Source organism: Sarcophilus harrisii, chromosome 4 (assembly GCF_902635505.1).
Source record: "Sarcophilus harrisii chromosome 4, mSarHar1.11, whole genome shotgun sequence".
NCBI classification, from domain to species: domain Eukaryota; kingdom Metazoa; phylum Chordata; class Mammalia; order Dasyuromorphia; family Dasyuridae; genus Sarcophilus; species Sarcophilus harrisii.
The window spans coordinates 366,176,928-366,200,034 of record NC_045429.1 but is presented as its reverse complement, the minus strand read 5'-3'; the positions used below and the strand labels follow the sequence as shown (position 1 = coordinate 366,200,034).

The 23,107-nt window shown below is 38.0% G+C and overlaps 2 protein-coding genes across 2 annotated transcripts in view; both read right to left on the bottom strand.

Moving 5' to 3' along the window:
• Positions 1-229: 229 nt before the first annotated feature.
• Positions 230-5,218, bottom strand: ACTA1 (actin alpha 1, skeletal muscle). The gene is made up of 7 exons (XM_003767824.3): positions 5,107-5,218; positions 3,712-3,852; positions 2,534-2,858; positions 1,655-1,816; positions 1,186-1,377; positions 848-1,029; positions 230-639 (listed from the first exon to the last, which is right to left on the bottom strand). Exons 2-7 carry the CDS (start codon positions 3,838-3,840, stop codon positions 496-498), a joined length of 1,134 nt encoding a protein of 377 aa, XP_003767872.1. The 5' UTR covers positions 3,841-3,852; positions 5,107-5,218; the 3' UTR covers positions 230-495.
• Positions 5,219-15,619: 10,401 nt separating this feature from the next.
• The window catches only part of NUP133 (nucleoporin 133), a 57,486-nt gene continuing 49,998 nt past the window's right edge, over positions 15,620-23,107 (bottom strand). The window contains exons 24-26 of the mRNA XM_031966896.1: positions 19,609-19,673; positions 18,201-18,289; positions 15,620-15,934 (exon numbers count right to left, since the gene is read on the bottom strand). Of these exons, the coding sequence (XP_031822756.1) occupies positions 15,798-15,934; positions 18,201-18,289; positions 19,609-19,673 (291 nt within the window). The 3' untranslated portion in view covers positions 15,620-15,797. The remainder of the gene's footprint in view (positions 15,935-18,200; positions 18,290-19,608; positions 19,674-23,107) is intronic.

Sequence of the window (23,107 nt, the reverse complement as noted above, 5' to 3'; positions counted from 1 at the left end):
ATTTAGTTTCCTAATTTGTGAAATGGGAATGATGATATTGATATTATCTATGTCATATTTATTTTGATAAAACTGCTGTAAAAACTTTATTGCTCTAAAATTGGACATGATTATTCATCTGTGTGAAGTTTGTTAAAGCAAACACATGAGGCTGGTGTCCTGTCTGATGAAAGTGAAAGAACCTTATTCTCTTCCTCCAACCTCCCCCATAAATAAATAAAATGGCAAGTTTTATGGGACTTGACAGAATGACTGAATTTAATGCTTCTTGAAGTTTTCCATTTCTGCAGGATTTTGTTTTAAAAATAACAAAACAAAGTAAAATAAATTAATTTATGTACACTTTACAAACGTTGTTTCAATTGGGAGTTTGCAGCAACAGGAATAGACATGTTAATGCCATAATTATTTGGCTGTTGCAAGAGCTCAACCATCTGCAACTTAACAACATCCGTCATCCTGAGAATAGTGAGCACACTGATCTTGTAAACATGTTTAGAAGCATTTGCGGTGGACAATGGAGGGTCCAGCTTCGTCGTACTCCTGTTTGGTGATCCACATTTGTTGGAAGGTGGACAGAGAGGCCAGGATGGACCCACCGATCCAGACAGAATATTTCCTCTCAGGAGGGGCAATGATCTAGAAGAGAAAGATAACATTCCTAATGATCAGAAGGGGAGGGAGAAGCCCTGAGATGGGAAGGAGAAACTAGATGGATGAGAAGTGCTGAACTAAACAGTTTTTCCTTGTCTGAGATTAGAATCATTGCTCAGTGAATTTGGAGATTTAAAAATTAACTAAGAATGATGAAGTCTCTGCTACTTTCCTGCCCCCTTTAGGATCCTACCTTGATCTTCATTGTGCTAGGGGCCAGGGCTGTGATTTCTTTCTGCATCCGGTCAGCAATACCGGGGTACATGGTGGTCCCCCCAGACATGACATTGTTGGCGTACAGGTCCTTCCTGATGTCAATATCACACTTCATGATACTGTTGTAAGTGGTCTCATGAATACCGGCAGATTCCATACCTTGGGACCAAAGGGAAGACAGGAAAAGAAGGAGAAGGAATGGAAATAGGAAGGAGAGGAGAAGGAAAGCAGAAAGGAATTAGAAAAAAAAGAAGAAGAAACATCTTCTCGTGGGTTGGATTATAGACTCTGAAAAAGCCCCAAGCAGCCCCTTACCAATGAAGGAAGGCTGGAAGAGGGTCTCCGGGCAACGGAAGCGCTCATTGCCAATGGTGATGACCTGACCATCGGGCAGCTCGTAGCTTTTTTCCAGGGAGGAGGAGGAAGCAGCAGTGGCCATCTCGTTCTCGAAGTCCAGGGCCACGTAGCACAGCTTCTCCTTGATGTCTCTCACAATCTCACGCTCAGCTGTCAAGTGGAGAAAAAAACCAAGCCTGACAGTTAGTTGGGGAAAGTAGAACGTGGAAAGGCACAAAGGCCACCCGGGGATGGAGCAAGCCCATCCCAAAGGTTCTTTGCCTAAGAACCCCGGACCACTGGAGGTCGCAGATATGCGTGGGGGAGAAGTTAAGCTTGTCCCTTCGGGTAGTCGGGGGTGGAGGGGCTCTTGGGAGGCGGCGGCGGTGAAGAACCCGCCCTGTGAGCGCCTGGCTGGCCTCGGCCTCCGCCTTCCACTGCTTCTCACCAGTGGTCACGAAGGAGTAGCCACGCTCAGTGAGGATCTTCATCAGGTAGTCAGTGAGGTCCCGACCCGCCAAGTCCAAACGCATGATGGCGTGGGGCAGTGCGTAACCTTCATAGATGGGTACGTTGTGTGTGACACCGTCGCCCGAGTCCAGCACTATACCTAAGAGAGCGGGAAGATGACAGATAGAAGAGGGTTTGACACACCTGAGTTTAAAAAAAAAAAAAGTCATGGACTGACAACGCGTGCGCGCATACGCAAAGCAGCAGCAATATGGAAAGCTGTACTAACATTTTCCTTCGCGTCAGAGCTCAGGGTTTGCCTCAGGCTCTGCGAGGGCGGGGTTTGGTGGGGAAGGTGCTGAGTAGTTGGGTAGGATGTGTCCCTAAGTAAGCCAGTGATGCCGGTCTGGAATTTGGGGTGGGTTTGACAACTTCTGTAGGGGTGAAGGTTGCATTCTGGATCTGTAAAGTCACTTTACGTACTATTTTGCCCTTCTACGGAAGGGAGGAGCAAATAGTCTGATGATTTTAAATAGCATCCTGGTTCAGCCTGGAACTGGGGAGAGGGGGAGGGAGACAGGGCGAGGGAGAACTGCAAAATTAAGCAGGGGAAGTGCAAGAGGAACAGGGCAAGTAGTGGGTAAATGAGAGGTGGCAGTGTTGAGGGTCTGGAGGGGCCGTGATGGTGGGCCAGGGGGTGTTCCTTTGTAAAAGGGTGTTCCTTTCTGGGAGGAATGCAAGTAGGAAAAGGTGGACCTATTTAGTAAGGATGGCTAGTGTTTAGAGAATGAGCCCCGGGCAGAGGGCGGGAGGCCCAGTCGGTCTTAGGGAGGAGCCAAGCCTGCCCATTTCAGGCCGGGATAACTAGACCTCTTACCGGTGGTACGGCCGGAGGCGTAGAGGGACAGCACAGCCTGGATGGCCACATACATGGCGGGGACGTTGAAAGTCTCAAACATGATCTGGGTCATCTTCTCCCGGTTAGCCTTGGGGTTGAGGGGGGCTTCAGTGAGCAGGGTGGGGTGCTCCTCGGGGGCCACTCGGAGCTCGTTGTAAAAGGTGTGATGCCAGATCTTTTCCATGTCATCCCAGTTGGTGATGATACCGTGCTCGATGGGATATTTTAGGGTCAGGATACCTCTTTTGCTCTGAGCCTCGTCGCCTACGTAGGAATCTTTCTGACCCATACCCACCATGACGCCCTGGGTGAAGGAACAGAAGAAGAGAGGAAAGAGGGACAAAAGCATTAGGCTTAAAAAAAAAAAAAAAAGGAGCTCGGAGTGACAGCTATCCCGCGTGTCAGACATACTTGGAGATAGGGAAACTCCCACTAACTTTAAGCTATTTCTATGTAGTAGTCCTACAAAAGAACCCGAGGTTGAGCTGAGGAAGGTAACGGAAAGTAACGAAATTCACATTTACATGGCACTTTAAGGCTTTACAAAGCGTTGCCCAATTCTACTCTAAGAGGCATTTGGCAAGAGCATAATTGCTTCCTTTCCTTTCCATCCTCCATTTTTTGTTGTTGACTTGTGTCACTCGTGGCCAACCTGTCTGGGGTTTTCTCGGCCAAAAAAAAAAAAAAAAATGAAGTGGTTTGCCATTTTTTCCCCCTCCAGCTCATTTGACAGATGAGGAAACTGAAGCAAACAGGGTTAAGTGATTTGCCCAGAGTCACACAGCTAATAAGTGTCTGAAATCGAATTTGAACTCAGGTCTTCTCGATTCCAGGTCTGGCCCTCTATCCACTTCGTCACCTAGCTGCCCCACCTCTAGTTTACAAACAAGGAAACTGCAGCTCAACTCTTGCTCAAATCACTTAAGCGAATCAGTGCCAGAGTCGGGATTCGAACCCGTATCTCTTAAGTTTCCTCAGTACCAGATGTCCCTCTGGCTGAATGCCTCGTTGAATACAGGGCTGGTGCTTTCAGAGACATAGCGCCTCTGACACAAGGCTTGTAAAACGGAGCTGCTTCTGTTTTCCCACATAGGCTCCGCGCGCAAGCGCAAGGTGCGTTGGGGCTGAGGATAAGGGCTTGGGGAACTACATCTCACCTGATGACGGGGGCGGCCCACGATTGAGGGGAACACTGCTCGGGGGGCATCATCTCCGGCAAAGCCGGCTTTCACCAGGCCAGAGCCATTGTCGCACACGAGGGCGGTGGTCTCGTCTTCGTCGCACATGGTGTCTGTTTTCTGCAAAAGGAGGCCCCGTGTCAGTGTGCTGTGTTGTCACCCGCCTCCCATCAGCTTCCCTGGTCCCTGGTCCCATCCATCGACGCGGAGCTGGGAGCATGGACCCGCAGCCACCCGGGGAGCACAGGGCAGTGCGATTCAAAAAGCCCACTGTGCTCCTCGCGGGCGCTCGTTCGGTTCTGGTGTTCCGCGGCTTGCCTTCCAGTTAAGTCCGCTCCAGCTGCACACCTTAGCTGAATTACTTTGTGTCTCGCCAGTGTTGGCGGCCCAGGGGTGAGTAATTCATTGACCAAACTAGGATTGGGTTGAAGGATCCAGTAAAGTGGAGATTGTGCCCCTAATCCTTCTATTTAAGGCCTACGATCCAGGGTCAATAGGAATTCAATCTTTCTCCCCATCAAACTGAACGTGTCCAATGCCCTTTTTTATACACAGGGAGAGAGAGAAGCTTAGTTGTTCCGGAACCTTTCCAAGAGACTTCTTATCTCTGGTTCATAGCTATCTCAATCCCCTCATTTGCATCTGACTCATCTGACCCCAGGTAGAGACCAGGGGGGAAATCCCCTCTCCCCCCATTCCAAATCCCAATCATTCCAGGAAGTTCTCTGCTTAACTGTGCTGCCTGAAGCATTTCCCCCACCCGCGTTCCGTGCCGGCTGTCGCTGTTCTAGCAGCTGTGACTGAGTGGAGCTCCCTGTAACATCTCAGTCTCTAAATCCAAGAGGCTTGGATGTCAAGTAATCACTGTTCCCTCAGGGGTGCCGAGTGAAGGCTGATCTCTCTTTGAGAAAGACCACGTCCTTCCTTTTCCCTAGCCCAGAAGGCTTCCTTGGTTTGGACCTGGAGCTCAGTTTAGGGGGCGGAGGGTTAAGGGTGGGAAGGGTATCTATCAATCCTCTGCTTCCTAACTCTCTGAGGGATTTCAGGAGGACAGGGCGTCCTAGTCCCTGGAAAAGCTAGATTCTTTTTCAGCTAACTCTGGGATGGAAGGGACAGTGGAAGCTGGAGATGAAGAGGCTAAATTGGGGAGCGTTCCCTCGGGGGGTGTTGAGCACCCAGAGAAGTAGGGTATGGAGGGGGTTCGACGTGAGCAACGTGGGGAACCAGAGGCTCTGTGCGCTTGTCTGTCGGGAGGGCGGTGCTGAGCCGGTCTGACTGTTGCTCTCTCCACTAGAAACTGTTCCCTCTTTCCCTACTTCACACCCTGGCTCTCCTCCCCTTTCTTCCCTTCTTCTCCCTCCTCCCCTTTCCTACCTGTGTGGGTGGCTGCTGGTGCCTCTTAGCTCCGACTCCGGCCCGGGGATATGCCGCGGGAGGCGCCTCTCTTGGAGTTGTCCGGTGAGGTGGGTTTGCAGCCCCCCGGGCAGGTTTTTATATAGTCCGAGGACTCTCGGCTCCCCGCCCCCAGAACAGACCCGCAGGAATGTCTCTACCCTTCTGTAGCCATATTTGGGTGCTGGGCACTAAGAACCCCCTCCCCTCGAGTCCCTCGGCCTTGGCCCCCAACCCCCGAGCTCTGCCCAAAGAAGGAGAACCCTGGCCCTGACCCAGGTAACACGGGCCAGGCCGTATAAGGAGTGTCTCCCCGGGCTTGCAGCTCCTCCCCAATCCGCCCCTCCAGCTGGTCTGGGAAGTTAGGGGAGAGGGGTGTGCACGTGTGTACATGGGTATGCACGTATGTGCGCGTCCGCGTGGATGTACTGGTGTGCTTGCTATCCCTGATCCCTAAATGATTAGGAACATAAAACAGAAAGATGGGTTTAGTTGGTTGGGGTTATCGGAGGAAATACAGAGTGGACCCCTGCTTCCCAGGTGTAACCCCTACTTCTGAGCAGCCCCTTCCCCTCTCACACCCCACCAAGCCCTTATGACTGCTATCTCTCGGGAGCAGGGAGGCGGCGGCGTGTTAGGCGGTGGGGCTGTGAGGAGGGGAGGAACAACAGCTGCTGTCCCGGGATGCCTCCTGCAAGTTCATTGCCTGAGAGCAAGGGAACAAGTTCACTGCACTGGGCTTCCATCACCCACCCCAAGGGGAGAGACAGGCAATAGTAACCGTCCCGAGAAGGACAACTAATCAAAGGATCTGAGGAGACGTGGAGAGAAAGCGAGGGGGATCCCAAGGCCAGGGGCCGGGCAAGGCTCATACACACTCTTAGGGCAGGGACCCAGGCCAGCAAGGAGCTGTCCCCTTCACGCGAGTTACCAGAGCGGGGGAATTCCTCTTCCCCTAGTTTTCCCGTAGTCTAACTGTTATACCAGGACTCCTGGCACTGCCCCGACCCTAGGGATTCTATGGGTGGGCCGCTGAAAGTTTATTTGGAGATGGTCTGGGGCTATTAAGTTAGGTTCATTACTCCGGGACAGGTGGACACAAAGTGTGAAGCAGGGACAGTTTACTAGCGGGAAGAGGAAGGCAAGGATAAATGATCCGGGAAATGCTTCTCAATAGAATTTCGGTTTCTCTTTCCAACCCCATAGCCCATGCCATTAAGATGGCATATAATTATGACCCAGCAGGATTTTTATTTATTTTGTTTTGTTTTGGCCATTGCAAAAGTCTCTATAAAATCAGCTTTATATATAGAGGATGATTCCCATTCCTGTACAGCCCAGGCCACTTGCCATAAGAGAGTTACCATATACCGAGAGCTTGGAGCAATCGATTCTATTTATACCTCTAATAGGTTAGAATCTATTTTTTCCCCAATTTTCTAAATGGATTTGAATTTTAAGTTAAAATGGAGGTCTAGTATTAAATTGAGGTCAGTAGGATTTACATGCACAGTTGGTGACTGTCTCACTTTTGATAATTAGAGCAACAGTGGTAACCTGACTGAAGGAGATTTGAGTGTTTTATTCTCAAATTTCAGGGGTGGCTGTCGGTGGTTTTTCAGGGGTGGGTAAAAACTTTAGAATTACTTGTTTTTTCCAAGAGTAAAGTTTCTGGTTCATTATTGAAATAGCGGCATTTCACATTTGTCGGAGATCAACTATTGGAACAGGTGTGGCTTTTCTTAGGGCAGGATAGAAAAGCAAATGCTACACTCTCTTCTATTCAACAGCATCTATTCCTTTACTTGGTCAAGGGCAAAAGAAATCAGCTTAAAATAGAGATGAAGGAGCCCAAAGGAATATTGTTCTGAGGTTTGATTTCATAGAATGCTGTTATTTCCTCCCTTTCTTCAAGGAGTTTTCCTTTAAGCTTTCCAATTAATGTTGGTTAGATGGGTCAAGAAAATGAAGAAAGCTGAATTTTATTCTTAACCTTTTCCTATTCAATTCTATGGCAGGGTGATGGAAATATTCAGAAAAGGTCATCTGCCAGAAAAGTAGAATGCACCTTTTTAAGTTTGGGTTATAGGGGAATGGCAAGCACTTGCTTGCTTTCAAACAATAGCTATTAAAGTCTTCCTAGCTGACAAGGTCCATTTAGACTCAGCTTCAAAAGCACATTAATGTTGCTTATGAATAAAATATACAAAAGCTAATGGAAACCAGCTGTTGGAGACATAGCGATATATCACGGTGCTGAAAGGGAAAGAATACCTATTTGGGGATTTCCTTCTGCCTCACAGTTATTGAAGCTGGTTTAATTGGCATCTAATGGAGCCCAGTAGGGGATATACATGATTCCATTACAGACTTGCTAAATTCCCATTGGTTTAAAGGAACAGACTTGATGGATATTTTGGGGAGTTTCTCATCCATACATGTATGATTTTGAGAACAGATGACTGTTTGCTTATGGGTGAGATGGTGCTCTTCGGATTTGAGAAGAGATACTCTTTGAGAGTTTGAGAACTATTCCTCAATAAAGGTCAACAGGGCCTTTGTGGTGCAGTGGATAGAGCAGCAGCCCTGAAGTCAGGAGGACCCCCAGTTCAAATCTGGACCTGAGACACTTAACACTTCCTAGTTGTGTGAGCTAGTCACTTAAATCCAATTACCACAGTAATAAAATTAATTTTTTTTTAAAAAAAGTCAAACATATAGGGATATGCTTGACAGAGATTCTGTTTGGCACGGTTTCAAAAATTCCACATCATGATGCTCTCCAATAGAGCCCTTCCTGCTCCAACCTAGAGATTTCCCACCCCATCCTCTCTTCCATCCTACTTTCTCTCCTCATGCCTACCGAAGCTTTGGGGTTTCTTTTCCTACTTCATATTCTTTTTCTTTTTAAGGTCTGCTCTGTTTATATTCCAGTTACTTTCCAGACTCTCCTGTTCTTCCCATTCTTCCTATATGTAACTTTTAAGATCTAGTTCATAATCTTCAAGAAACTAACTTTACTAACTTAATTCTATTTGATCAATAAAGAACTAAGTTTATGTGTGGAAAGCCTTGGACATTGTGCTGGGACTAGGGAGAGGGGAGAGAGAGAAGAGATTCACCAAAATAATAGCTCATTCACTTTGTACTCTCATAGCAGTTGCATTTGGATTAGAATTTTATGGCTCAATTCAACAAATACATGTTTGCACTGCATAAATGCTTGCTGACAGTCTCCAGTTGTTTCATGTATTTGAATAATCCAAGAAGCTCTTTTCTTCTCAAGCTGCATTTTCTGCTTCTGTGAAAGTATTAAAATTTGGTCATGCAAATAGAAGAGTATGCTTTTCTTCTAGCTCCCTTTTTCACAGTATTTTATTTCTGATTATTTTCCTTAACCAAACAAAAACTTTTTTTAAAAGAGTAATGTCAAATTACTAGGATGACTTTATAAAAAATGAAATGTCAGTGATATAAATCAGAATTGATTAGCTATGCTTGGGGATGATTGAATCTGTATGTGGCACCTAGAAATTAGAGGGATTTTTAAATACCCTTTTAAAAAGTTTATGTCAAGCACCTCAATTAAGACACTTGGTGTTTAACTGGAAGACTTTTAAAGTGATATGTAGGAAATCCTCAAGGATTAAAATATCCAGGAAAAAGCAGGTGGGCTAAACCAATATTTTCACAGTGCTCAGTCACAACATAGACAAGGGTGTTAGATTTCAATAGGATAGTGTTTGATCTCCATGGTGGGGTGGATTTTACCTTTGCTCAAATTACTGGAGAAATTAGAGGCATCTAAAGCATTCTTTCACTAATTTCAAGATCAAAACCAAGTGTGCTAGCTTAGCTCTAACAAATAGCTCCTAATATTCATGGTAGATATAAATTCTTTAAGTATACTACATTCCAGATCCCAAATGTTAAACAAACACTAGTTTAGCATGACCAAATGATGACATTAAAAATCAGAAATATTCTATATTGAGGAAATGAATTTCAAAAAAGTTCTTTTACCTTACTTCTAAAACTGTTGCCCTAATCTTTAATACATTAATTACTGAATTTGAGTTCTTCATAACTTTTTAATCATCATTCTTTTCAATCCTCAGCCTTGTTCTTTGTGCTGAATTTGTGTTATTACCACACCACATTTTTCTTACTTATTGCCAAAGAAGTTTTGAATTTCTGGAAGCACCGAAGAATTCAAATAGATTCCCCAAATGATTACCTTTGAAGCTAGCAGAGCATTTTTTGGGGTAGAAATATCCATCTGTAACTGGACATTTACTGAATAGGATTATACTAAAAATGTTTTTCATAACTTCTAGAAGTAACTCATACAACTGAAGAGAATTCCTATACAAGCATTCCTTTTTAGCAGAAACCACCTAGGGTGTTATTTTATAGAAAATCATTATGTAATAATGGGTCTCAAGTGTTTTATAACTAAATTTAAATGTTTTACCACCAATGTTTAACATTTATTAAACATTTACCATGTGTTTACATTGTACTAAATGTTGGAGAAAAGAAAAAGTAAAAACTAAAGAAGAAATAAAAAATTTCTAATGTTGAAGTTGTGGAAGAAAGAATTGGTATGCAATTTTCTAGGGATAAAATATAATCTTATTGATCCAAGCAAATAACTTTAAAACCTGATTCATAAGGTACTATCCTGGTCTAATTTTTAGAAATTGAATAAATGTAAATACCTTTCTAAATTCCTGTATTTAAATCTAACTTGATTTTTAAAATTATCATTTTAAAATTTTTTATTAGGTAAAATAGTCAAGGGATAGTTCTTAAAATAGCAACTATTATTATTAGTAACTATATGAAAGAATGCCCTAAATCACTAATGAAAGAACTATAAATCAAAACAACTCTGGCTTTTTACCTTACTGCCTGAAAATTGATAAAAGTGTTTTATCTTTGGAAGGGCTCGTGTTAAGCAAGCAAATTGATGCATTGTTGATGGATTATTAGTGGTACCATTATGGGGAAAAATTGAAATATGATGTCCATACCTTTTAACTTAAGAAATTCTGGTGCTAGACATATACTCCAAAGAGATCACTGAAAAGTCTAAATACAACAACATTATATATATATATATATATATCACCTTTTGAGGTAGTAAAGAACAAAAAACGATGCCCATCAATTGAGAAATGACTAAGTAGACTGTGGCACATGAATGTTAATAGAATATTTTTGTGCTGTTAAAAAATGGAGAACATGATAAATAAAGAGAAACATGGAAAGACATCTACAAATTGATGCAAGCGAAGGAAGCAGAACTAGGGAAAAATATACATGACAAAAAAACAACAACAATGTAACTGAAAAGAACTACCACAAAATAATAGAAGATGAATGCTGTAAAATAATCAACTAAATTTGATCAAAAAGAAAACAACTGAGAAGATGCCTCCCCTTTACACCTTGGCAGAAGTCAAGAGTCCATTAGTGTACAACAGATGTTTTTCAAAGTGTTGATTGGTTTTGCTGAATTCTGGGGTAAAGACAAAAGAAAATGTAGATGATAGAAAAACAAAAGATATCAATAAAAATCAACTTTTAAAAAGACCAGAGGGGAATATTTATAGTTTAAAAAATTATTATTGGGATAGGAGTCACCATCACAGATCTTTTATCAGCCATGAGATCTGAAATTCCTCAATCCAAGGTGGCCAATAATGTCTTGATTACTAAATTCTCTTCATTTTTGTCCTTTTTTGCTGAATTTAACAAGTTTATGGCCATAACAAGTTATGGTCCTTAGCTTCTGGGAAACCACTCTTCCTGTTTCTCCTGTATGTCCTTCCCTCGGTCTCCTTTACTGTGTTTCTTTCCACTGTCCCCCAAAAGTGGTATCCCCAAGATTCTATCCTCTTTTCTCCACATTCCCACCTGCTCTAGTATCTTCAGGAATCCTTACCTCTACGCAGATGACTCCCAGATAAAATATGACAAGATTTCCTCCCAGATTTCAAGCATCAGTTATTTTGAACTCCACACAGCCCCAAACTGAACTCAACATCTTATTCCATTATTTCTGCCTTCTAGTTTCCTTAAGTCTGATAGAACGCAATGAGACTCAACATCTTTTAAGTTATTCTTCATTCTTCCGTCGCCCTCGAGGACCCAAGTTTATTGAGCAGATCCATGCTTCAAGAATTTAGGTTCCGAATTAGAGTTGTAGTCACATGAGCAGAGAAAAAGGTACAGATATAAGAGATGTGGAAAGAGCAGAGGTCAACCTGGCAAGTGACAGGACATGTGGCATAAGAGTGAGTGAAGATTCAAGGATGACCCTAATATTTCAAATAGGGTGACTGGAAAGATGGTGGTACCCTCAACAGAAATGGGGAAGTCTTCAAGAGCAATGGAGGGGAAATGGAAAAGGAGGGAAGAAAAATTTGTTTTGGATATGTTGAATTTGAGATGGTGATGTGGGATGGGAAATCAGAAGACTAAGGTTGGATATATGCAGTGTGGTTCATTTGTGTAGAGATAGACTGAACCCATACAAGATGATGTTGTCACCATCTTGTTAAGAGAGGATAGGATAGTCTTGGGGTAGATCCACACCTAGAGGTCAGAATATGGATGAGGATTCCTTCCCTGGGAGACGGCTGGAAAAAATACTTAGAGCAGAGATGGAGGATCTTATTCATGGAACAGACAGGAGGCCGGAACCACTGGATCAAAGAGCATGTGGAGAAGAATACGGTAAAAGGAGACTGGAAAGATAGTAGGGGTTGTTATAATGGGTTTTAAAGCCATAACATTTGGAGTTTGTTCCTGATGGCAATAGGAAAGTTAATGGAATTACTGAGTCAGGAGGAGAGGTAGGAAAGACTTGGGCCTGCGCTTTAAGGAAAATCACTCTAGTGGTTGAATGGAAAATGGATTGGAGTGGGAAAGATTCTTAAAGTAGATAGTCCCACTAATAGTCCATTTTAAAAAGGTGTGACATGATAAAAAGGCTACCCTAGTGTTGCAGTACAAGGGTGGGAAGGAAGTGTAGGAGATGGTGTAAAGGCGAAATCAGCAGGCCTTGGTAACAGATTATCCAGTCTGCTGAGGGGACAAGATAGTGAGGAGCCAAGAATGACTCCCAAGGGAGCCTGAGGGACTAGAGGGATGGTATTGTCTTCTATTTTAACAGGGAAGGATTTAGGGGGAAAGTTTTGGATATCTTAAACTAAAGATGTCCAAAACTTTCCCCCTAAGATATCTACTGGAAATTTAGCTTGAAGATTTCTGAAACACAATTGGAGATTGGAGGTCAGTAGAAGGGTAGGGGTAATCAAGGTAGTTGTCAGTATAAAGATGGTGATTAAATCCATGGGAATTGCTGAGATCACCAAATGTAGTACTATTGAGGAAGAAGAGCAGAGGACATGGGGGACACCTAGTTACTGGGTATGATCTGGATGAGGATCCAGAAAAGGATCTGATCACCAAGGAATGACAAGAGAGGTAACAGAACCAGGAGAGAGCCATGTCCTGAAAGCCCAAAGCACAGTCTCAAGGAGCAGAGGGCAACCAACAATGCCAAAAGCTGCAGGGAAGTTAATGAGGATGAGGACTGCGGACTAAGACACCATTGGTAAATGCAGAGAAAGCAGTTTCAATGGAATAAGGTCAGAAGTTGGAATACAAGGAATTAACAAAAATTAGGAGACACCACCGTAGACAGCTTTTTTTTTTTTTTTAAAGGAATTTAACTACAAAGGGTAAAAGAGATAATAGAACAATAGTGAGAATGAAGCATCAAGTGGAGAAGAGAAAACCCAATTCCATATTCTGACATTTAAAACCTTCCATAATGTAGATAATACACAAGGAAGCCTTTCCATGTTACTTTCATTAACTTACTCTATAGTTCAAACTGGACCAATTACTTTTCCGCCTTGTCTTGCCCTCTTAATCATCTTCATATATATAAAAGCTCTATTTCATGCCTAGAAACACATCCTCCATAATTCTATTTTTTGAGTTCTTTCTTTCAGGTCTAATTCAGGTGTTATCTCTTCCATAAAGCTTACCTCAATTGTTTTTGCTGAAAAAAATTATTCCCCTCACATTTTCTTAACAGCATTTTATGTCTGGTCTGATCCTTTTTGCCTTCTCATATTCGACCTTGCATGCTGTTTATTTGTGTAATTCATCCCCTATTAAACTGTAGTCAACTTGAGAACAGGAACTATGCTATTTTTCATCTTTGTATCCCCATAACCTTTAACTAAGGCTGAAGTCTGCCATTCTTTTGAGAATATCTGACAGTCCTATGTTGGGAACAGCTCATATGTTTTTCCATAGAATAAATCAATAAGCATTAGCAGTTACAAAGACTGATTATAACTTTTCTTTGCCAAGTTCCAAGAGATGCTACTAATTTCTGTTAGCATAATTAATAGTGGTTTGCTATGAATTCCTTTGACCAGAGGTTTTTAATTTTTTTTGTATCTGGGACCTTTCTGGCAATCTGATGAAGTTTATGGACACCTTTTCAGAATTATATTTTCAAATAAATAAAAGATTTTAAAATTAATTAAAATTATTTTTTTTTAATTTATGGACTATGGAAATATATGTATATATTGGATTTAACATGTGTTTTATAGTGTTTAATGTATATTGGATTACTTGGCATCTAGAGGAGGGGGTGGGGAAAGGGGGGGAAAAATTGGAGCACAAGGTTTTGCAAGTTATTGTTGAAAAATTATCCATGCATATGTTTTGAAAATAAAAATATTTAATTTAAAAAAATTCATGGACCCCATACCTGCTCTATATATATATATATATATATATATATATATATATATATATTTTTTTTTTTTTGGGGGGGGGGGTGGTGGTGGAAGTGAAATGAAGTCTATGGTTGTATTTTAATAGCATAGGGATTTTGGATAATAAAATTCCCTCATCAATGCCGACAACTGTTTTACAACTTAAGTCTTTAAAAGAATCATGGGGTTGGGGGTGGTATTGAGTGACAGAATTAAGTACTAATTTATAGTACTTTTATTTATATTTTATAGACAAATTTATAGACAAAAATTCAATGTACATTTTAGTACTGAACATTTAATAAGCCACATTCTCTTTTTTATCAAGTTATTGCTATCGTTCTCTTCCCAAGGCTTAAATATGCTTAATCTGAGGAATTCTAATATATGCCAAATTTTTATTTATGAGTTATGAACATGGAATAGAAGAATTAAATTGAAGGATAACTTTCTCTAGGTTGCTGATGCATTTTTTCCTTTGTTAATAATGACATTATCAATTTATTCTTCTAAACATTCAATATTCTAGTATATAAACATCTATTAATCAAGGTGACGAGAAAGAAAGATGATTGTATTTTACAGAAGTAAGAACCGATCTGTCTTCAACTAATTTAACTTATGACCTTTTCAGCTGTTGGATCAAGTTGTTTTAGCAGGCAGCTGGCCAGGGAACCACAAAGTATGGATATGGTAACAACTCCCTATCCAATATCTAGCTGTTAAACCATCTGTTAGACAAAGATTGTTTGATGACATTAATCAGAATAAAAAGTTCTTTAACTACTAGCTTCACCTTCTTGATTAAATTAAATTTAGACAAAAAAGGAAAATCAAGATCATCATCTTGGGCATTAACCATCATTTGGGCAATTTCATATTCAGTTTATAAAGAATGAAGCTGCATTAGATCTAAGGTGGATGCCATACTAAAAATGTAGTTTTTGAGAGCAGGATGTATTTATATCTTTTGGTTTAGGTTACTTTTTTTTTTTTTTAATTTAATTAATTAATTAATTTTTGCTGAGGCAATTTGGGGTTAAGTGACTTGCCCAGGTTACAAAGCTAGGAAGTGTTAAGTGTGTGAGACCAGATTTAAACACAGGTCCTCCTGATTTCAGGGCTGGTATTCTATCGACTGCACCACTTAGCTGTCCCTAGGTTATTCTTTTATTAAATAGAATTACATTTAATTCGAATATCCATCTCAAATATAATGAAAACCTACTTAAATATTTCTTAATTTGAACTATTAAGTGAAAAAGTTTGAAACACTTTCAATTTTGCCACCAATCCTATATAAACTAGGCCTTCCTTTGCTTAAATAAAAAAAAAAAAATAACACACAAAAAGTCTGTATGGGTTTTTACATCTGTGGATATTTCATCCTTAAAAGCATATGCCAAACACCTCAGATTGTCTTTAGGATGTATTACAACAGAATTTTAGAGTGGGAAGAAGTCTAGACTAATCTCTCATTTTAGAAATAAGGAAATGCAAAGACAGGATAAGAACCCAAGTTTTCCTGACTCACAAGCTGGTGTTTTAAAAAATATTAAAAACCAAAGTCAAAAACTATGACAATCAAACAACATTAAATTATATTTATAGAATGAATAAAGATTTCTCAGAGTGAAAAAAAAAAAAAAAAAGAAAAATAATGCAGGAACTGAAGACCAAAATTCTATAAAGGCATAAAGATTTTATGTCAGTTTCCAAACACAGTAACAAAAAAACAAAATAACAAAATCAAACTATTTAGTCATAAACTTTTAAACATTTTCAATACAACAAAGATCAAAAAGCTCCAAACTTTTACAATACAATTCGCTAAAAACACTTAATATTTCTGAAAAGAAATCACATCTGCCCCTGGACATAATGTTCATAATTTGCTTTCAAAACAAATTCAAAATAAGGATTATTCTTTAAGCTTCCAAGTTCTTCTGCTTGTAATAAGTCTTTCACTTCTGGTAAATATTCACTAAGCTGAACACCTGTAAACATAAAAATATATTAATAATTCCATAAAACTGTCTACACAGGAATGTCTCATTCTAATTTTGTTTCATTTTAAAAAGCACACTAGCAATTCTAACATAATATTCTTAAACAAAAATTTTATGGAACTGAATTAGTTTTCTTGTATTAGTTTAAATATATAGTTCCGAAATATTTATTTTTTACTATCACAATTACTTTACATTTTCACTTAACACAAACCTGTTACAATTAAGAATTATTTTTAAAAGTATTTTTTTTAAAAAACTGCTTAATTTTTTGTTTTATTGTGGCAAGGTGATATTTGTCATTTCAAAATTTTGGGCATATATAGGATTGATATCATAAGGCATTACAATTTTAACCCCTGACCCCCCAGATTTAAGGAATCATTTTATGTATCATTTATGGAAAACAACAACAACAAATAGCTGAACTGTTTATCTAAGCCCTAATGAGAGTAGAAAAATGACAAAGGTCCAAGTAAAAAAAAAACTTTTAATAGATTTTATTAATGATTGTAATACAAAAATGTGTATGTGGGGACAAATCCATTTTCATAAACAATTTCAAAAATAAATATATGCACTTTCTTCACTTACTAAATAAGATATATCTGTCAAGTTCAGGAAAAAAAAACTGAAAAAATTAAGTCACTTAAGATACCAGATTATGAGCTTCTCAAAATCAGAAACTATTATTATATCTTATTATTATATGCATAATATATAATAATGTGCATATTATTGTATATTATGCTTAAGGCTTTTATATGCAGTAAATGTTTTGGCTTGATTAATATTAAGAAAATAAATTTTTAACAATTTAATAAATTAAAACTTCAATAAACACAGAATCCTTAATTTCCTATGAATAAAATCATGCTAATCTTATTTGTGAAGTTATCATATTAATTTGTAAAACAGTAGATATATAACATAATTATGGACTTTCTTATTAAAAATATATGTTAACCCTAACATAAGATCATTATCACAGATTAAGTACTGGAAGGGATCTCAGAGGTCATTACTCCAAACCCCTCATAAGCAGTTTACATGGGGTCCTTAAGTACCTGAGTAGAAAGGAGACAAATCAATTCATGATACACTTATACCTAAAGATAATAAATGTCAACCTCAAGTATCTAGGCCATAGCCATGATGATGACAGTGTGAAGCAAAAAGAAGAAAAGACTGAGAATTCCAGGCTGAATTCTGATTCTGGCTCGTTACCCACTGCGATATTTGTCAAATGACTTGTACTCCCCAGACATTGGACTTCTATGAGTGAGAAGTTTGAATCTAAAGACTTCCAAGATCCTTTCCATCTCTAAATTGACGATTCCATGATTTTAGTTCATTCATATAATAAAAGTACAACATTTGTGATGTGATCTTCCCATACTGCCAAATCTTAAAATCTATGTTTTATAAAGTAGGTTCATTCTAGTCTTTCATCTGCGAGAGTATTACACTTGGGGCTCCAGAACACTGAACAGCCAAACCAATGTGACAACTTATATGAACATGGAGCACCAACTCTTTTGCAGATACTAACAGAATAGCATTAAGGAGTTTAGCCCAAGTATTTCCTGACTGTTCTAATAAAAAGACAAATGTGGAAAGTTAACTTTTGAAACAAATCGATAAAGAACCTATTCAATTCTAGCCTCCCCAACACTATTTGTACATAAAAGGCCTATCATTTATCTTGCTCTTGATAACTCTCACATACCCCATATCTTAGTAGATAGTTTTTACATGCTCTGGAAACTATCCTCCCTCTGTTTAATTAATTCTCTGACTTTTGAGATGTATACTGTATACATCTGTATAAGCTACAGTCTAACTACTTTAATAAGGCATTAAACTTATTTCTGAGTATAGCTGCTAAAATAACTGTTTAAGGGAAATGATGTGTATACTTATTGTGTAATCTAATTTATACTTTAATATATTTAACATCTACTGGTCATCTTGCCATCTAGGGGAGGGAGTGGGGGAAAGGAGGGACAAAAGATTTGGCAATTGTCAATGCTGTAAAATTACCCATGCATATAACTTGTAAATAAAAAGCTATTAAAAAAAAATAAAGGAAATGATGGTGAAATTCTAATTCCTAATTCAACATTTATTCATTCATTCAACAAATATTTTTTAAGCACTGAAAATGTGCAGAGCACTGTGTTAAACACTGGGGGAAATACAAAGGAAAATAAGACCATTTCTGCCCTTAAAGAACTTAGAACAAATTACTTACCGTCTTTTAAAAGTTTTTCTAAGATTTTCACAAATATACTATCTTTAGACACTTCAATTGGATCATCTTTACCATCTGAACTGGACCAACTAAAAAAACAAAAACAAAAAAAAAAAAATTAAAACCTTACAGATAACTTAACAATATGGTGTCTTAGGGATGGAGCAAAGACATAGAAGATTATGTATTTAAGACTAATTAAAGATTTTGGAATGTAAGAGATGCATACACTTAACATTTTCCTTAATATATTCTGACTTTAACAGACATCTAATCAGAGATGGACATGCTACATAAATAATTAACCAATAAATAGTTTAAAAAATATCACTTAAGTAACTTTTCCAAGGAAATGCTAAAGCCAATGCCAAAATGAGTTTTGCAACCTAAACCAAGATTTCCCAAAGAAAAGACAACAGCCATAATGCATTAACACAATTTTTTTTTTTTTTTAAATGCAAGTAAAATAGGTATTGTTCCTTGAACCTAAATAGGTTACACATATGAATATGGGAAAACTTTTGTTGTTTGAAGCACCTCGACATAAACCACAGGCCAATAAATCTACATAGTCAACTGCAATCCTATAATTCATAACATAGTACATCATCAATTAAAACAATAATTTAAGGGGGAAAAATAAGCAGCCAAGATGAGTAACTCTGCATGAGTAGGGTGGGGCATAGAAATCAAGTGAGAAGACTTGCTGGATGCTTTTGAGGATGGCTTCTGAGACTAAATTAACAACAATTTTAACTATCTGGGAGTGTTCAGAAGAGGGAGGAGGTGACTAAGTAAAAATAGCTCTATTCCCTCCAATAAGGACAATGGTGAGCAGGAGAAAAGTTTTTAGCAGTCAGGCTAGAACATCTTTAAAATTCTGCTGAGAAAGAAAACCATGCCCACAATAGACTGTCTTTAATCTTTTTCACATGGTCAGTTTTAAAGGAATCATTCCCATAGATGGAAATGAAGAATACCTAGAAAGAAAGCAAATACAAAGGAGAGGCTTGAAAATTTGGGCATTACAGCCTCAAATTTAAGAATTTTTAATCAAAATGAAATTGGTTTCTCTGACCTTAGCTTTGTAAAATGGAAAACAAAAATTAATTTCTATATTCTCCTTCTGCACCAGCTAATATAGAAAAATTGCTTGGTATTCTGGATTTCTATAAATTTTAAATTTCCATTTTTGAAATGTTCCATTTTTGCCCTTAAAAAAAAAATGAAGGTTTACATTGCTCTATTCCTAAATCAGGTTTTAAAATAAAGTCCTTACAGGTTTTTGTTTTTTTTTTTTTTTTAAATGGCTAAGGAATGTTCAACTACAAATAACATGAGAAAAAACATCAATGATGTCTAAAGAGTGATCCAAATGGAGAAAATACATTGTACTCAAAGGTCTTACTTGTCTCTTTGAAGAGCTTTGCAAAGGATTTCAAGTTTGAGATCATTTATGTTTGCATCTTCTTCCTTGATATAGGGATAAAAAAAAATGATTAAATCCTGATTTTAAAAGAATTATAAAGATCACTTATTTTTCTCTAAAATTTTACACCACATTCAGATTCAAGTAATGCCACTTCATAATTATGTACTCTTATTTTATTTTGGTTACTTGGTGATAAGAGATAATTATACTTCTTGTTCAATGGTAGAGCATAATTACAGTGGAGTCCCACTGCTATGCCCAGGTAGGGGCTTATGTTAAGTGCAAAGAAGAAGAAAGAAATGAGTCACATGTGCTGAGGGTACAAAAATTATATAAGCTCTAATTTGATTTTTGAATAAAGAAAATCATTTATCATAAATCCAAAGACACTCTTTTACTTTTCTTTGTTTTATGATGAATTATTTCTTTAGTTTTTATCTTTAAAAATACATATTCACAGGGGCAGCTAGATGAAGCAGTGGATAGAGTACCAACCCTGAAGTCAGGAGAACCTGAGTTCAAATCTGGTCTCAGACACTTAACACTTCCTAGCTGTGTAAGCCTGGGCAAGTCACTTAACCCCAACTGCTTCAGCAAAAAAAAAAAAAAACAAAAAAAAAAAAACAAAAAAAAACCACCCAACTGCTTCAGCAAAAATATATATATATATATATATATATATATATATATTCACGTTGTAAATTTTTTTATGTTAAAATTTTTCATCTTCTCTCCTCAAAACATAATCATTCCCTGAAAGGAATAACAATAACATTATCACTAAGAGAATCTTATATGAACTGATTTACTAGTATATGATATGACGACATGAGAACAGTAGAAATCTTACGAAGCAAGAAGTTTAACCTAAAATTGGATCTTGAAAATCATATGTAACTAGTGATTAAAATTTGTTCAATCTACTTCATATGCACAGAGACAAGTTTCAGAAAAAATAAATATAATTAAGAATTACTACCAAAAACCTCAGAAAAAAATCTAAGGTCCAATTTCTACGGGGAACAACTGAAAAAGACTAATTGCTAAAACTGATAAAAACAAAGTTCATATATGACTAATCAAGTATAAAACTAAAGAACTAATCCATGTTAACTTAAATAAATAAGAACCAATAGCCAACAGTCTTTTGAGTCCCTACCACTTTCAAATACTGAATATACTGGTTACTTAGCTTACAGAGAGCTAATAAAAACCAAATAAATAGATTATTATTATATCATCCAAAAAAATATCTTAGAACAATCATTCAATTCAGGAGCTTCTGAATTTATTTATTTATTTGCAACATAACTGAAAGAAGTCATTTAATTTTTCTTCAAAGGAAGCTGAAGGCTGCCTTCACCATTACTGAGGGTATTTAAACAAAGCTGGAGTGACTACATAGTTCTATCCATATCTCAAATTCACTAGGTCAAAAACAGAACTCTTTCCTTTGCTCCTGAATAAACCCACTCCACTTCCAAACTTCCCCACTATTGTCAAGGATACCATTAGATTTCTAATCACCCAAATTTGCAACCTCAATATTATTTCTGACTCCTCACTTTCATTTATCTGTTTATCCAGGTAAATTGCCAAATCTTTTGCATTTCTCTTCTCCATTCACATAGCTATTTGCTTCAGATCAAGCCTTCATCACTTTTCAGTTAGTCTACTGCAACAGCTTCCAATTTGTTCTCCCTTCCTTATCCTCTTCTTTTCTCCAATCCATACAGCACAAAGTCAACTAGGTGACTATCCTAATATCTAAGTCTGGATCAGACCACCCTCTTGTTCAAATACCACTAATGCCTACTGTCCCTAAAATTAAATACTCTTCTGACATTAAAATTTTTTCACTGATCTACTCCTATACTTCCAATCTTATCTTTTATTCCTATCCTCACACTTTGTAATTTCACCATACTGACTTAATGTGCTGGACATATATATGAACCTTTCTCTCCATGACTTTGTGATGGCTGTTCCCTGCGTCTAAATGTGCTCCCTCCTTACTAGTACTTCTAGGATCCCTGGTTTCCTACAAGACAGTTCAAAAGCTACTACCTACAGAAAGCCCTTCAGTGTACTTTTTTTCTGCTCACACATCTCTCTCTCTCAAAACTATTTTGTATATCTTCTGTATGTAACAAACAATTATACATAGTTTTTCTCATTAGCCTGTAAAGTCCTTAAGGGCATAGACTGTTTTATACTTGTCTTTGTACTCTAAGAACTTAGTAAAGTGATTGGCATTTAGTAATCATTTAATAAATGCTTATTTATTAACTGATTCATACATGTCTAACAATGGCTGTTGGTTGCAAACCAAAAATGACCACCAAATGGCCTACCGAGAAAAACATTTTTTTACTTCCACATTTACTCTTACAACCTCACCTATATAGGATCCCAAATGCTTCCTAGTACTGTGATCTTTGAATAACTAGTTCTTCTAGCTGAAAAGATGAACCTTTTTGGTAACATTTTAAAAATATATTGAAAAAGACTAACTTGTCACCAACACATTCAGCTCTGAGTCTTTCTGCCACTTAGTTTAAGATGAAGGGTGAAACTAGGTCATCTTTAAAGTATCTCTCAGCTATGAGAGTTCATGTTTTATGATCTGCATCTGCACCTTCAAAAGTTCATTTATACACGATTTTCTGAAACATAATTTAAAATATTAGATTAAAGTATATTTTAAAATGGAAAAAAATTTCCAAATTAGTTTCCAAAGTTTAGGATTGGAGTTGAATCAACAGAAATAGGCTTTCAACTATTTTTACTCCTGCTTATTCCTTATCTTCTAACCTCCAATCCCTGACTCCTTTATCCTATCACCAATCATAGCTTGTCAAACCCCAAATTTGGATTACTCTCAACACAAAATATTTCCTCCACTCCTAATACATGTGCTACTAACTGAAGCTAAAAGAAATCTAAACTGCTAACCGGATCCTTATTGTTCATATAGAAATTGCATCAGTTAATATGTGTCTCTAGGTTTCTTTGAAACCATTCTCTTTATTTCTTGGAGCACAAATGTATTCTAAAACATTTATATATCATAATTTTTTCATCTATTTCCCATTAATAAATATCTCCCTTAAATTCCTATTCTTTGCCATCTCAAAAAGAACTAAGTATTTTTGCATAGTCAAGATGATTTTGTTGAAGACTAACTCCTCACTTTATCCTACGTATAATTTTCCCTTCTCCCTGCTTCCTATTGAGTAAAATGTATTTCTGTATCCGACTGTATTTTTTCCTCCTTTGACTAGTTCAGATGAGAATAAAATACATGTACCTGCTATTTCTCCAAACCCTTTCTGTATTCATAGATGTCTACTTATACATCCTGATTATATGAAACCATTTTTACAGGCCTTCTTTTCCTTTCCCTAAGTGCATTTCTTTCTTTCTTTCTTTTTCCATTCTTCTCATCTCCACTCAGAGAGTGGAGAGATCTCCA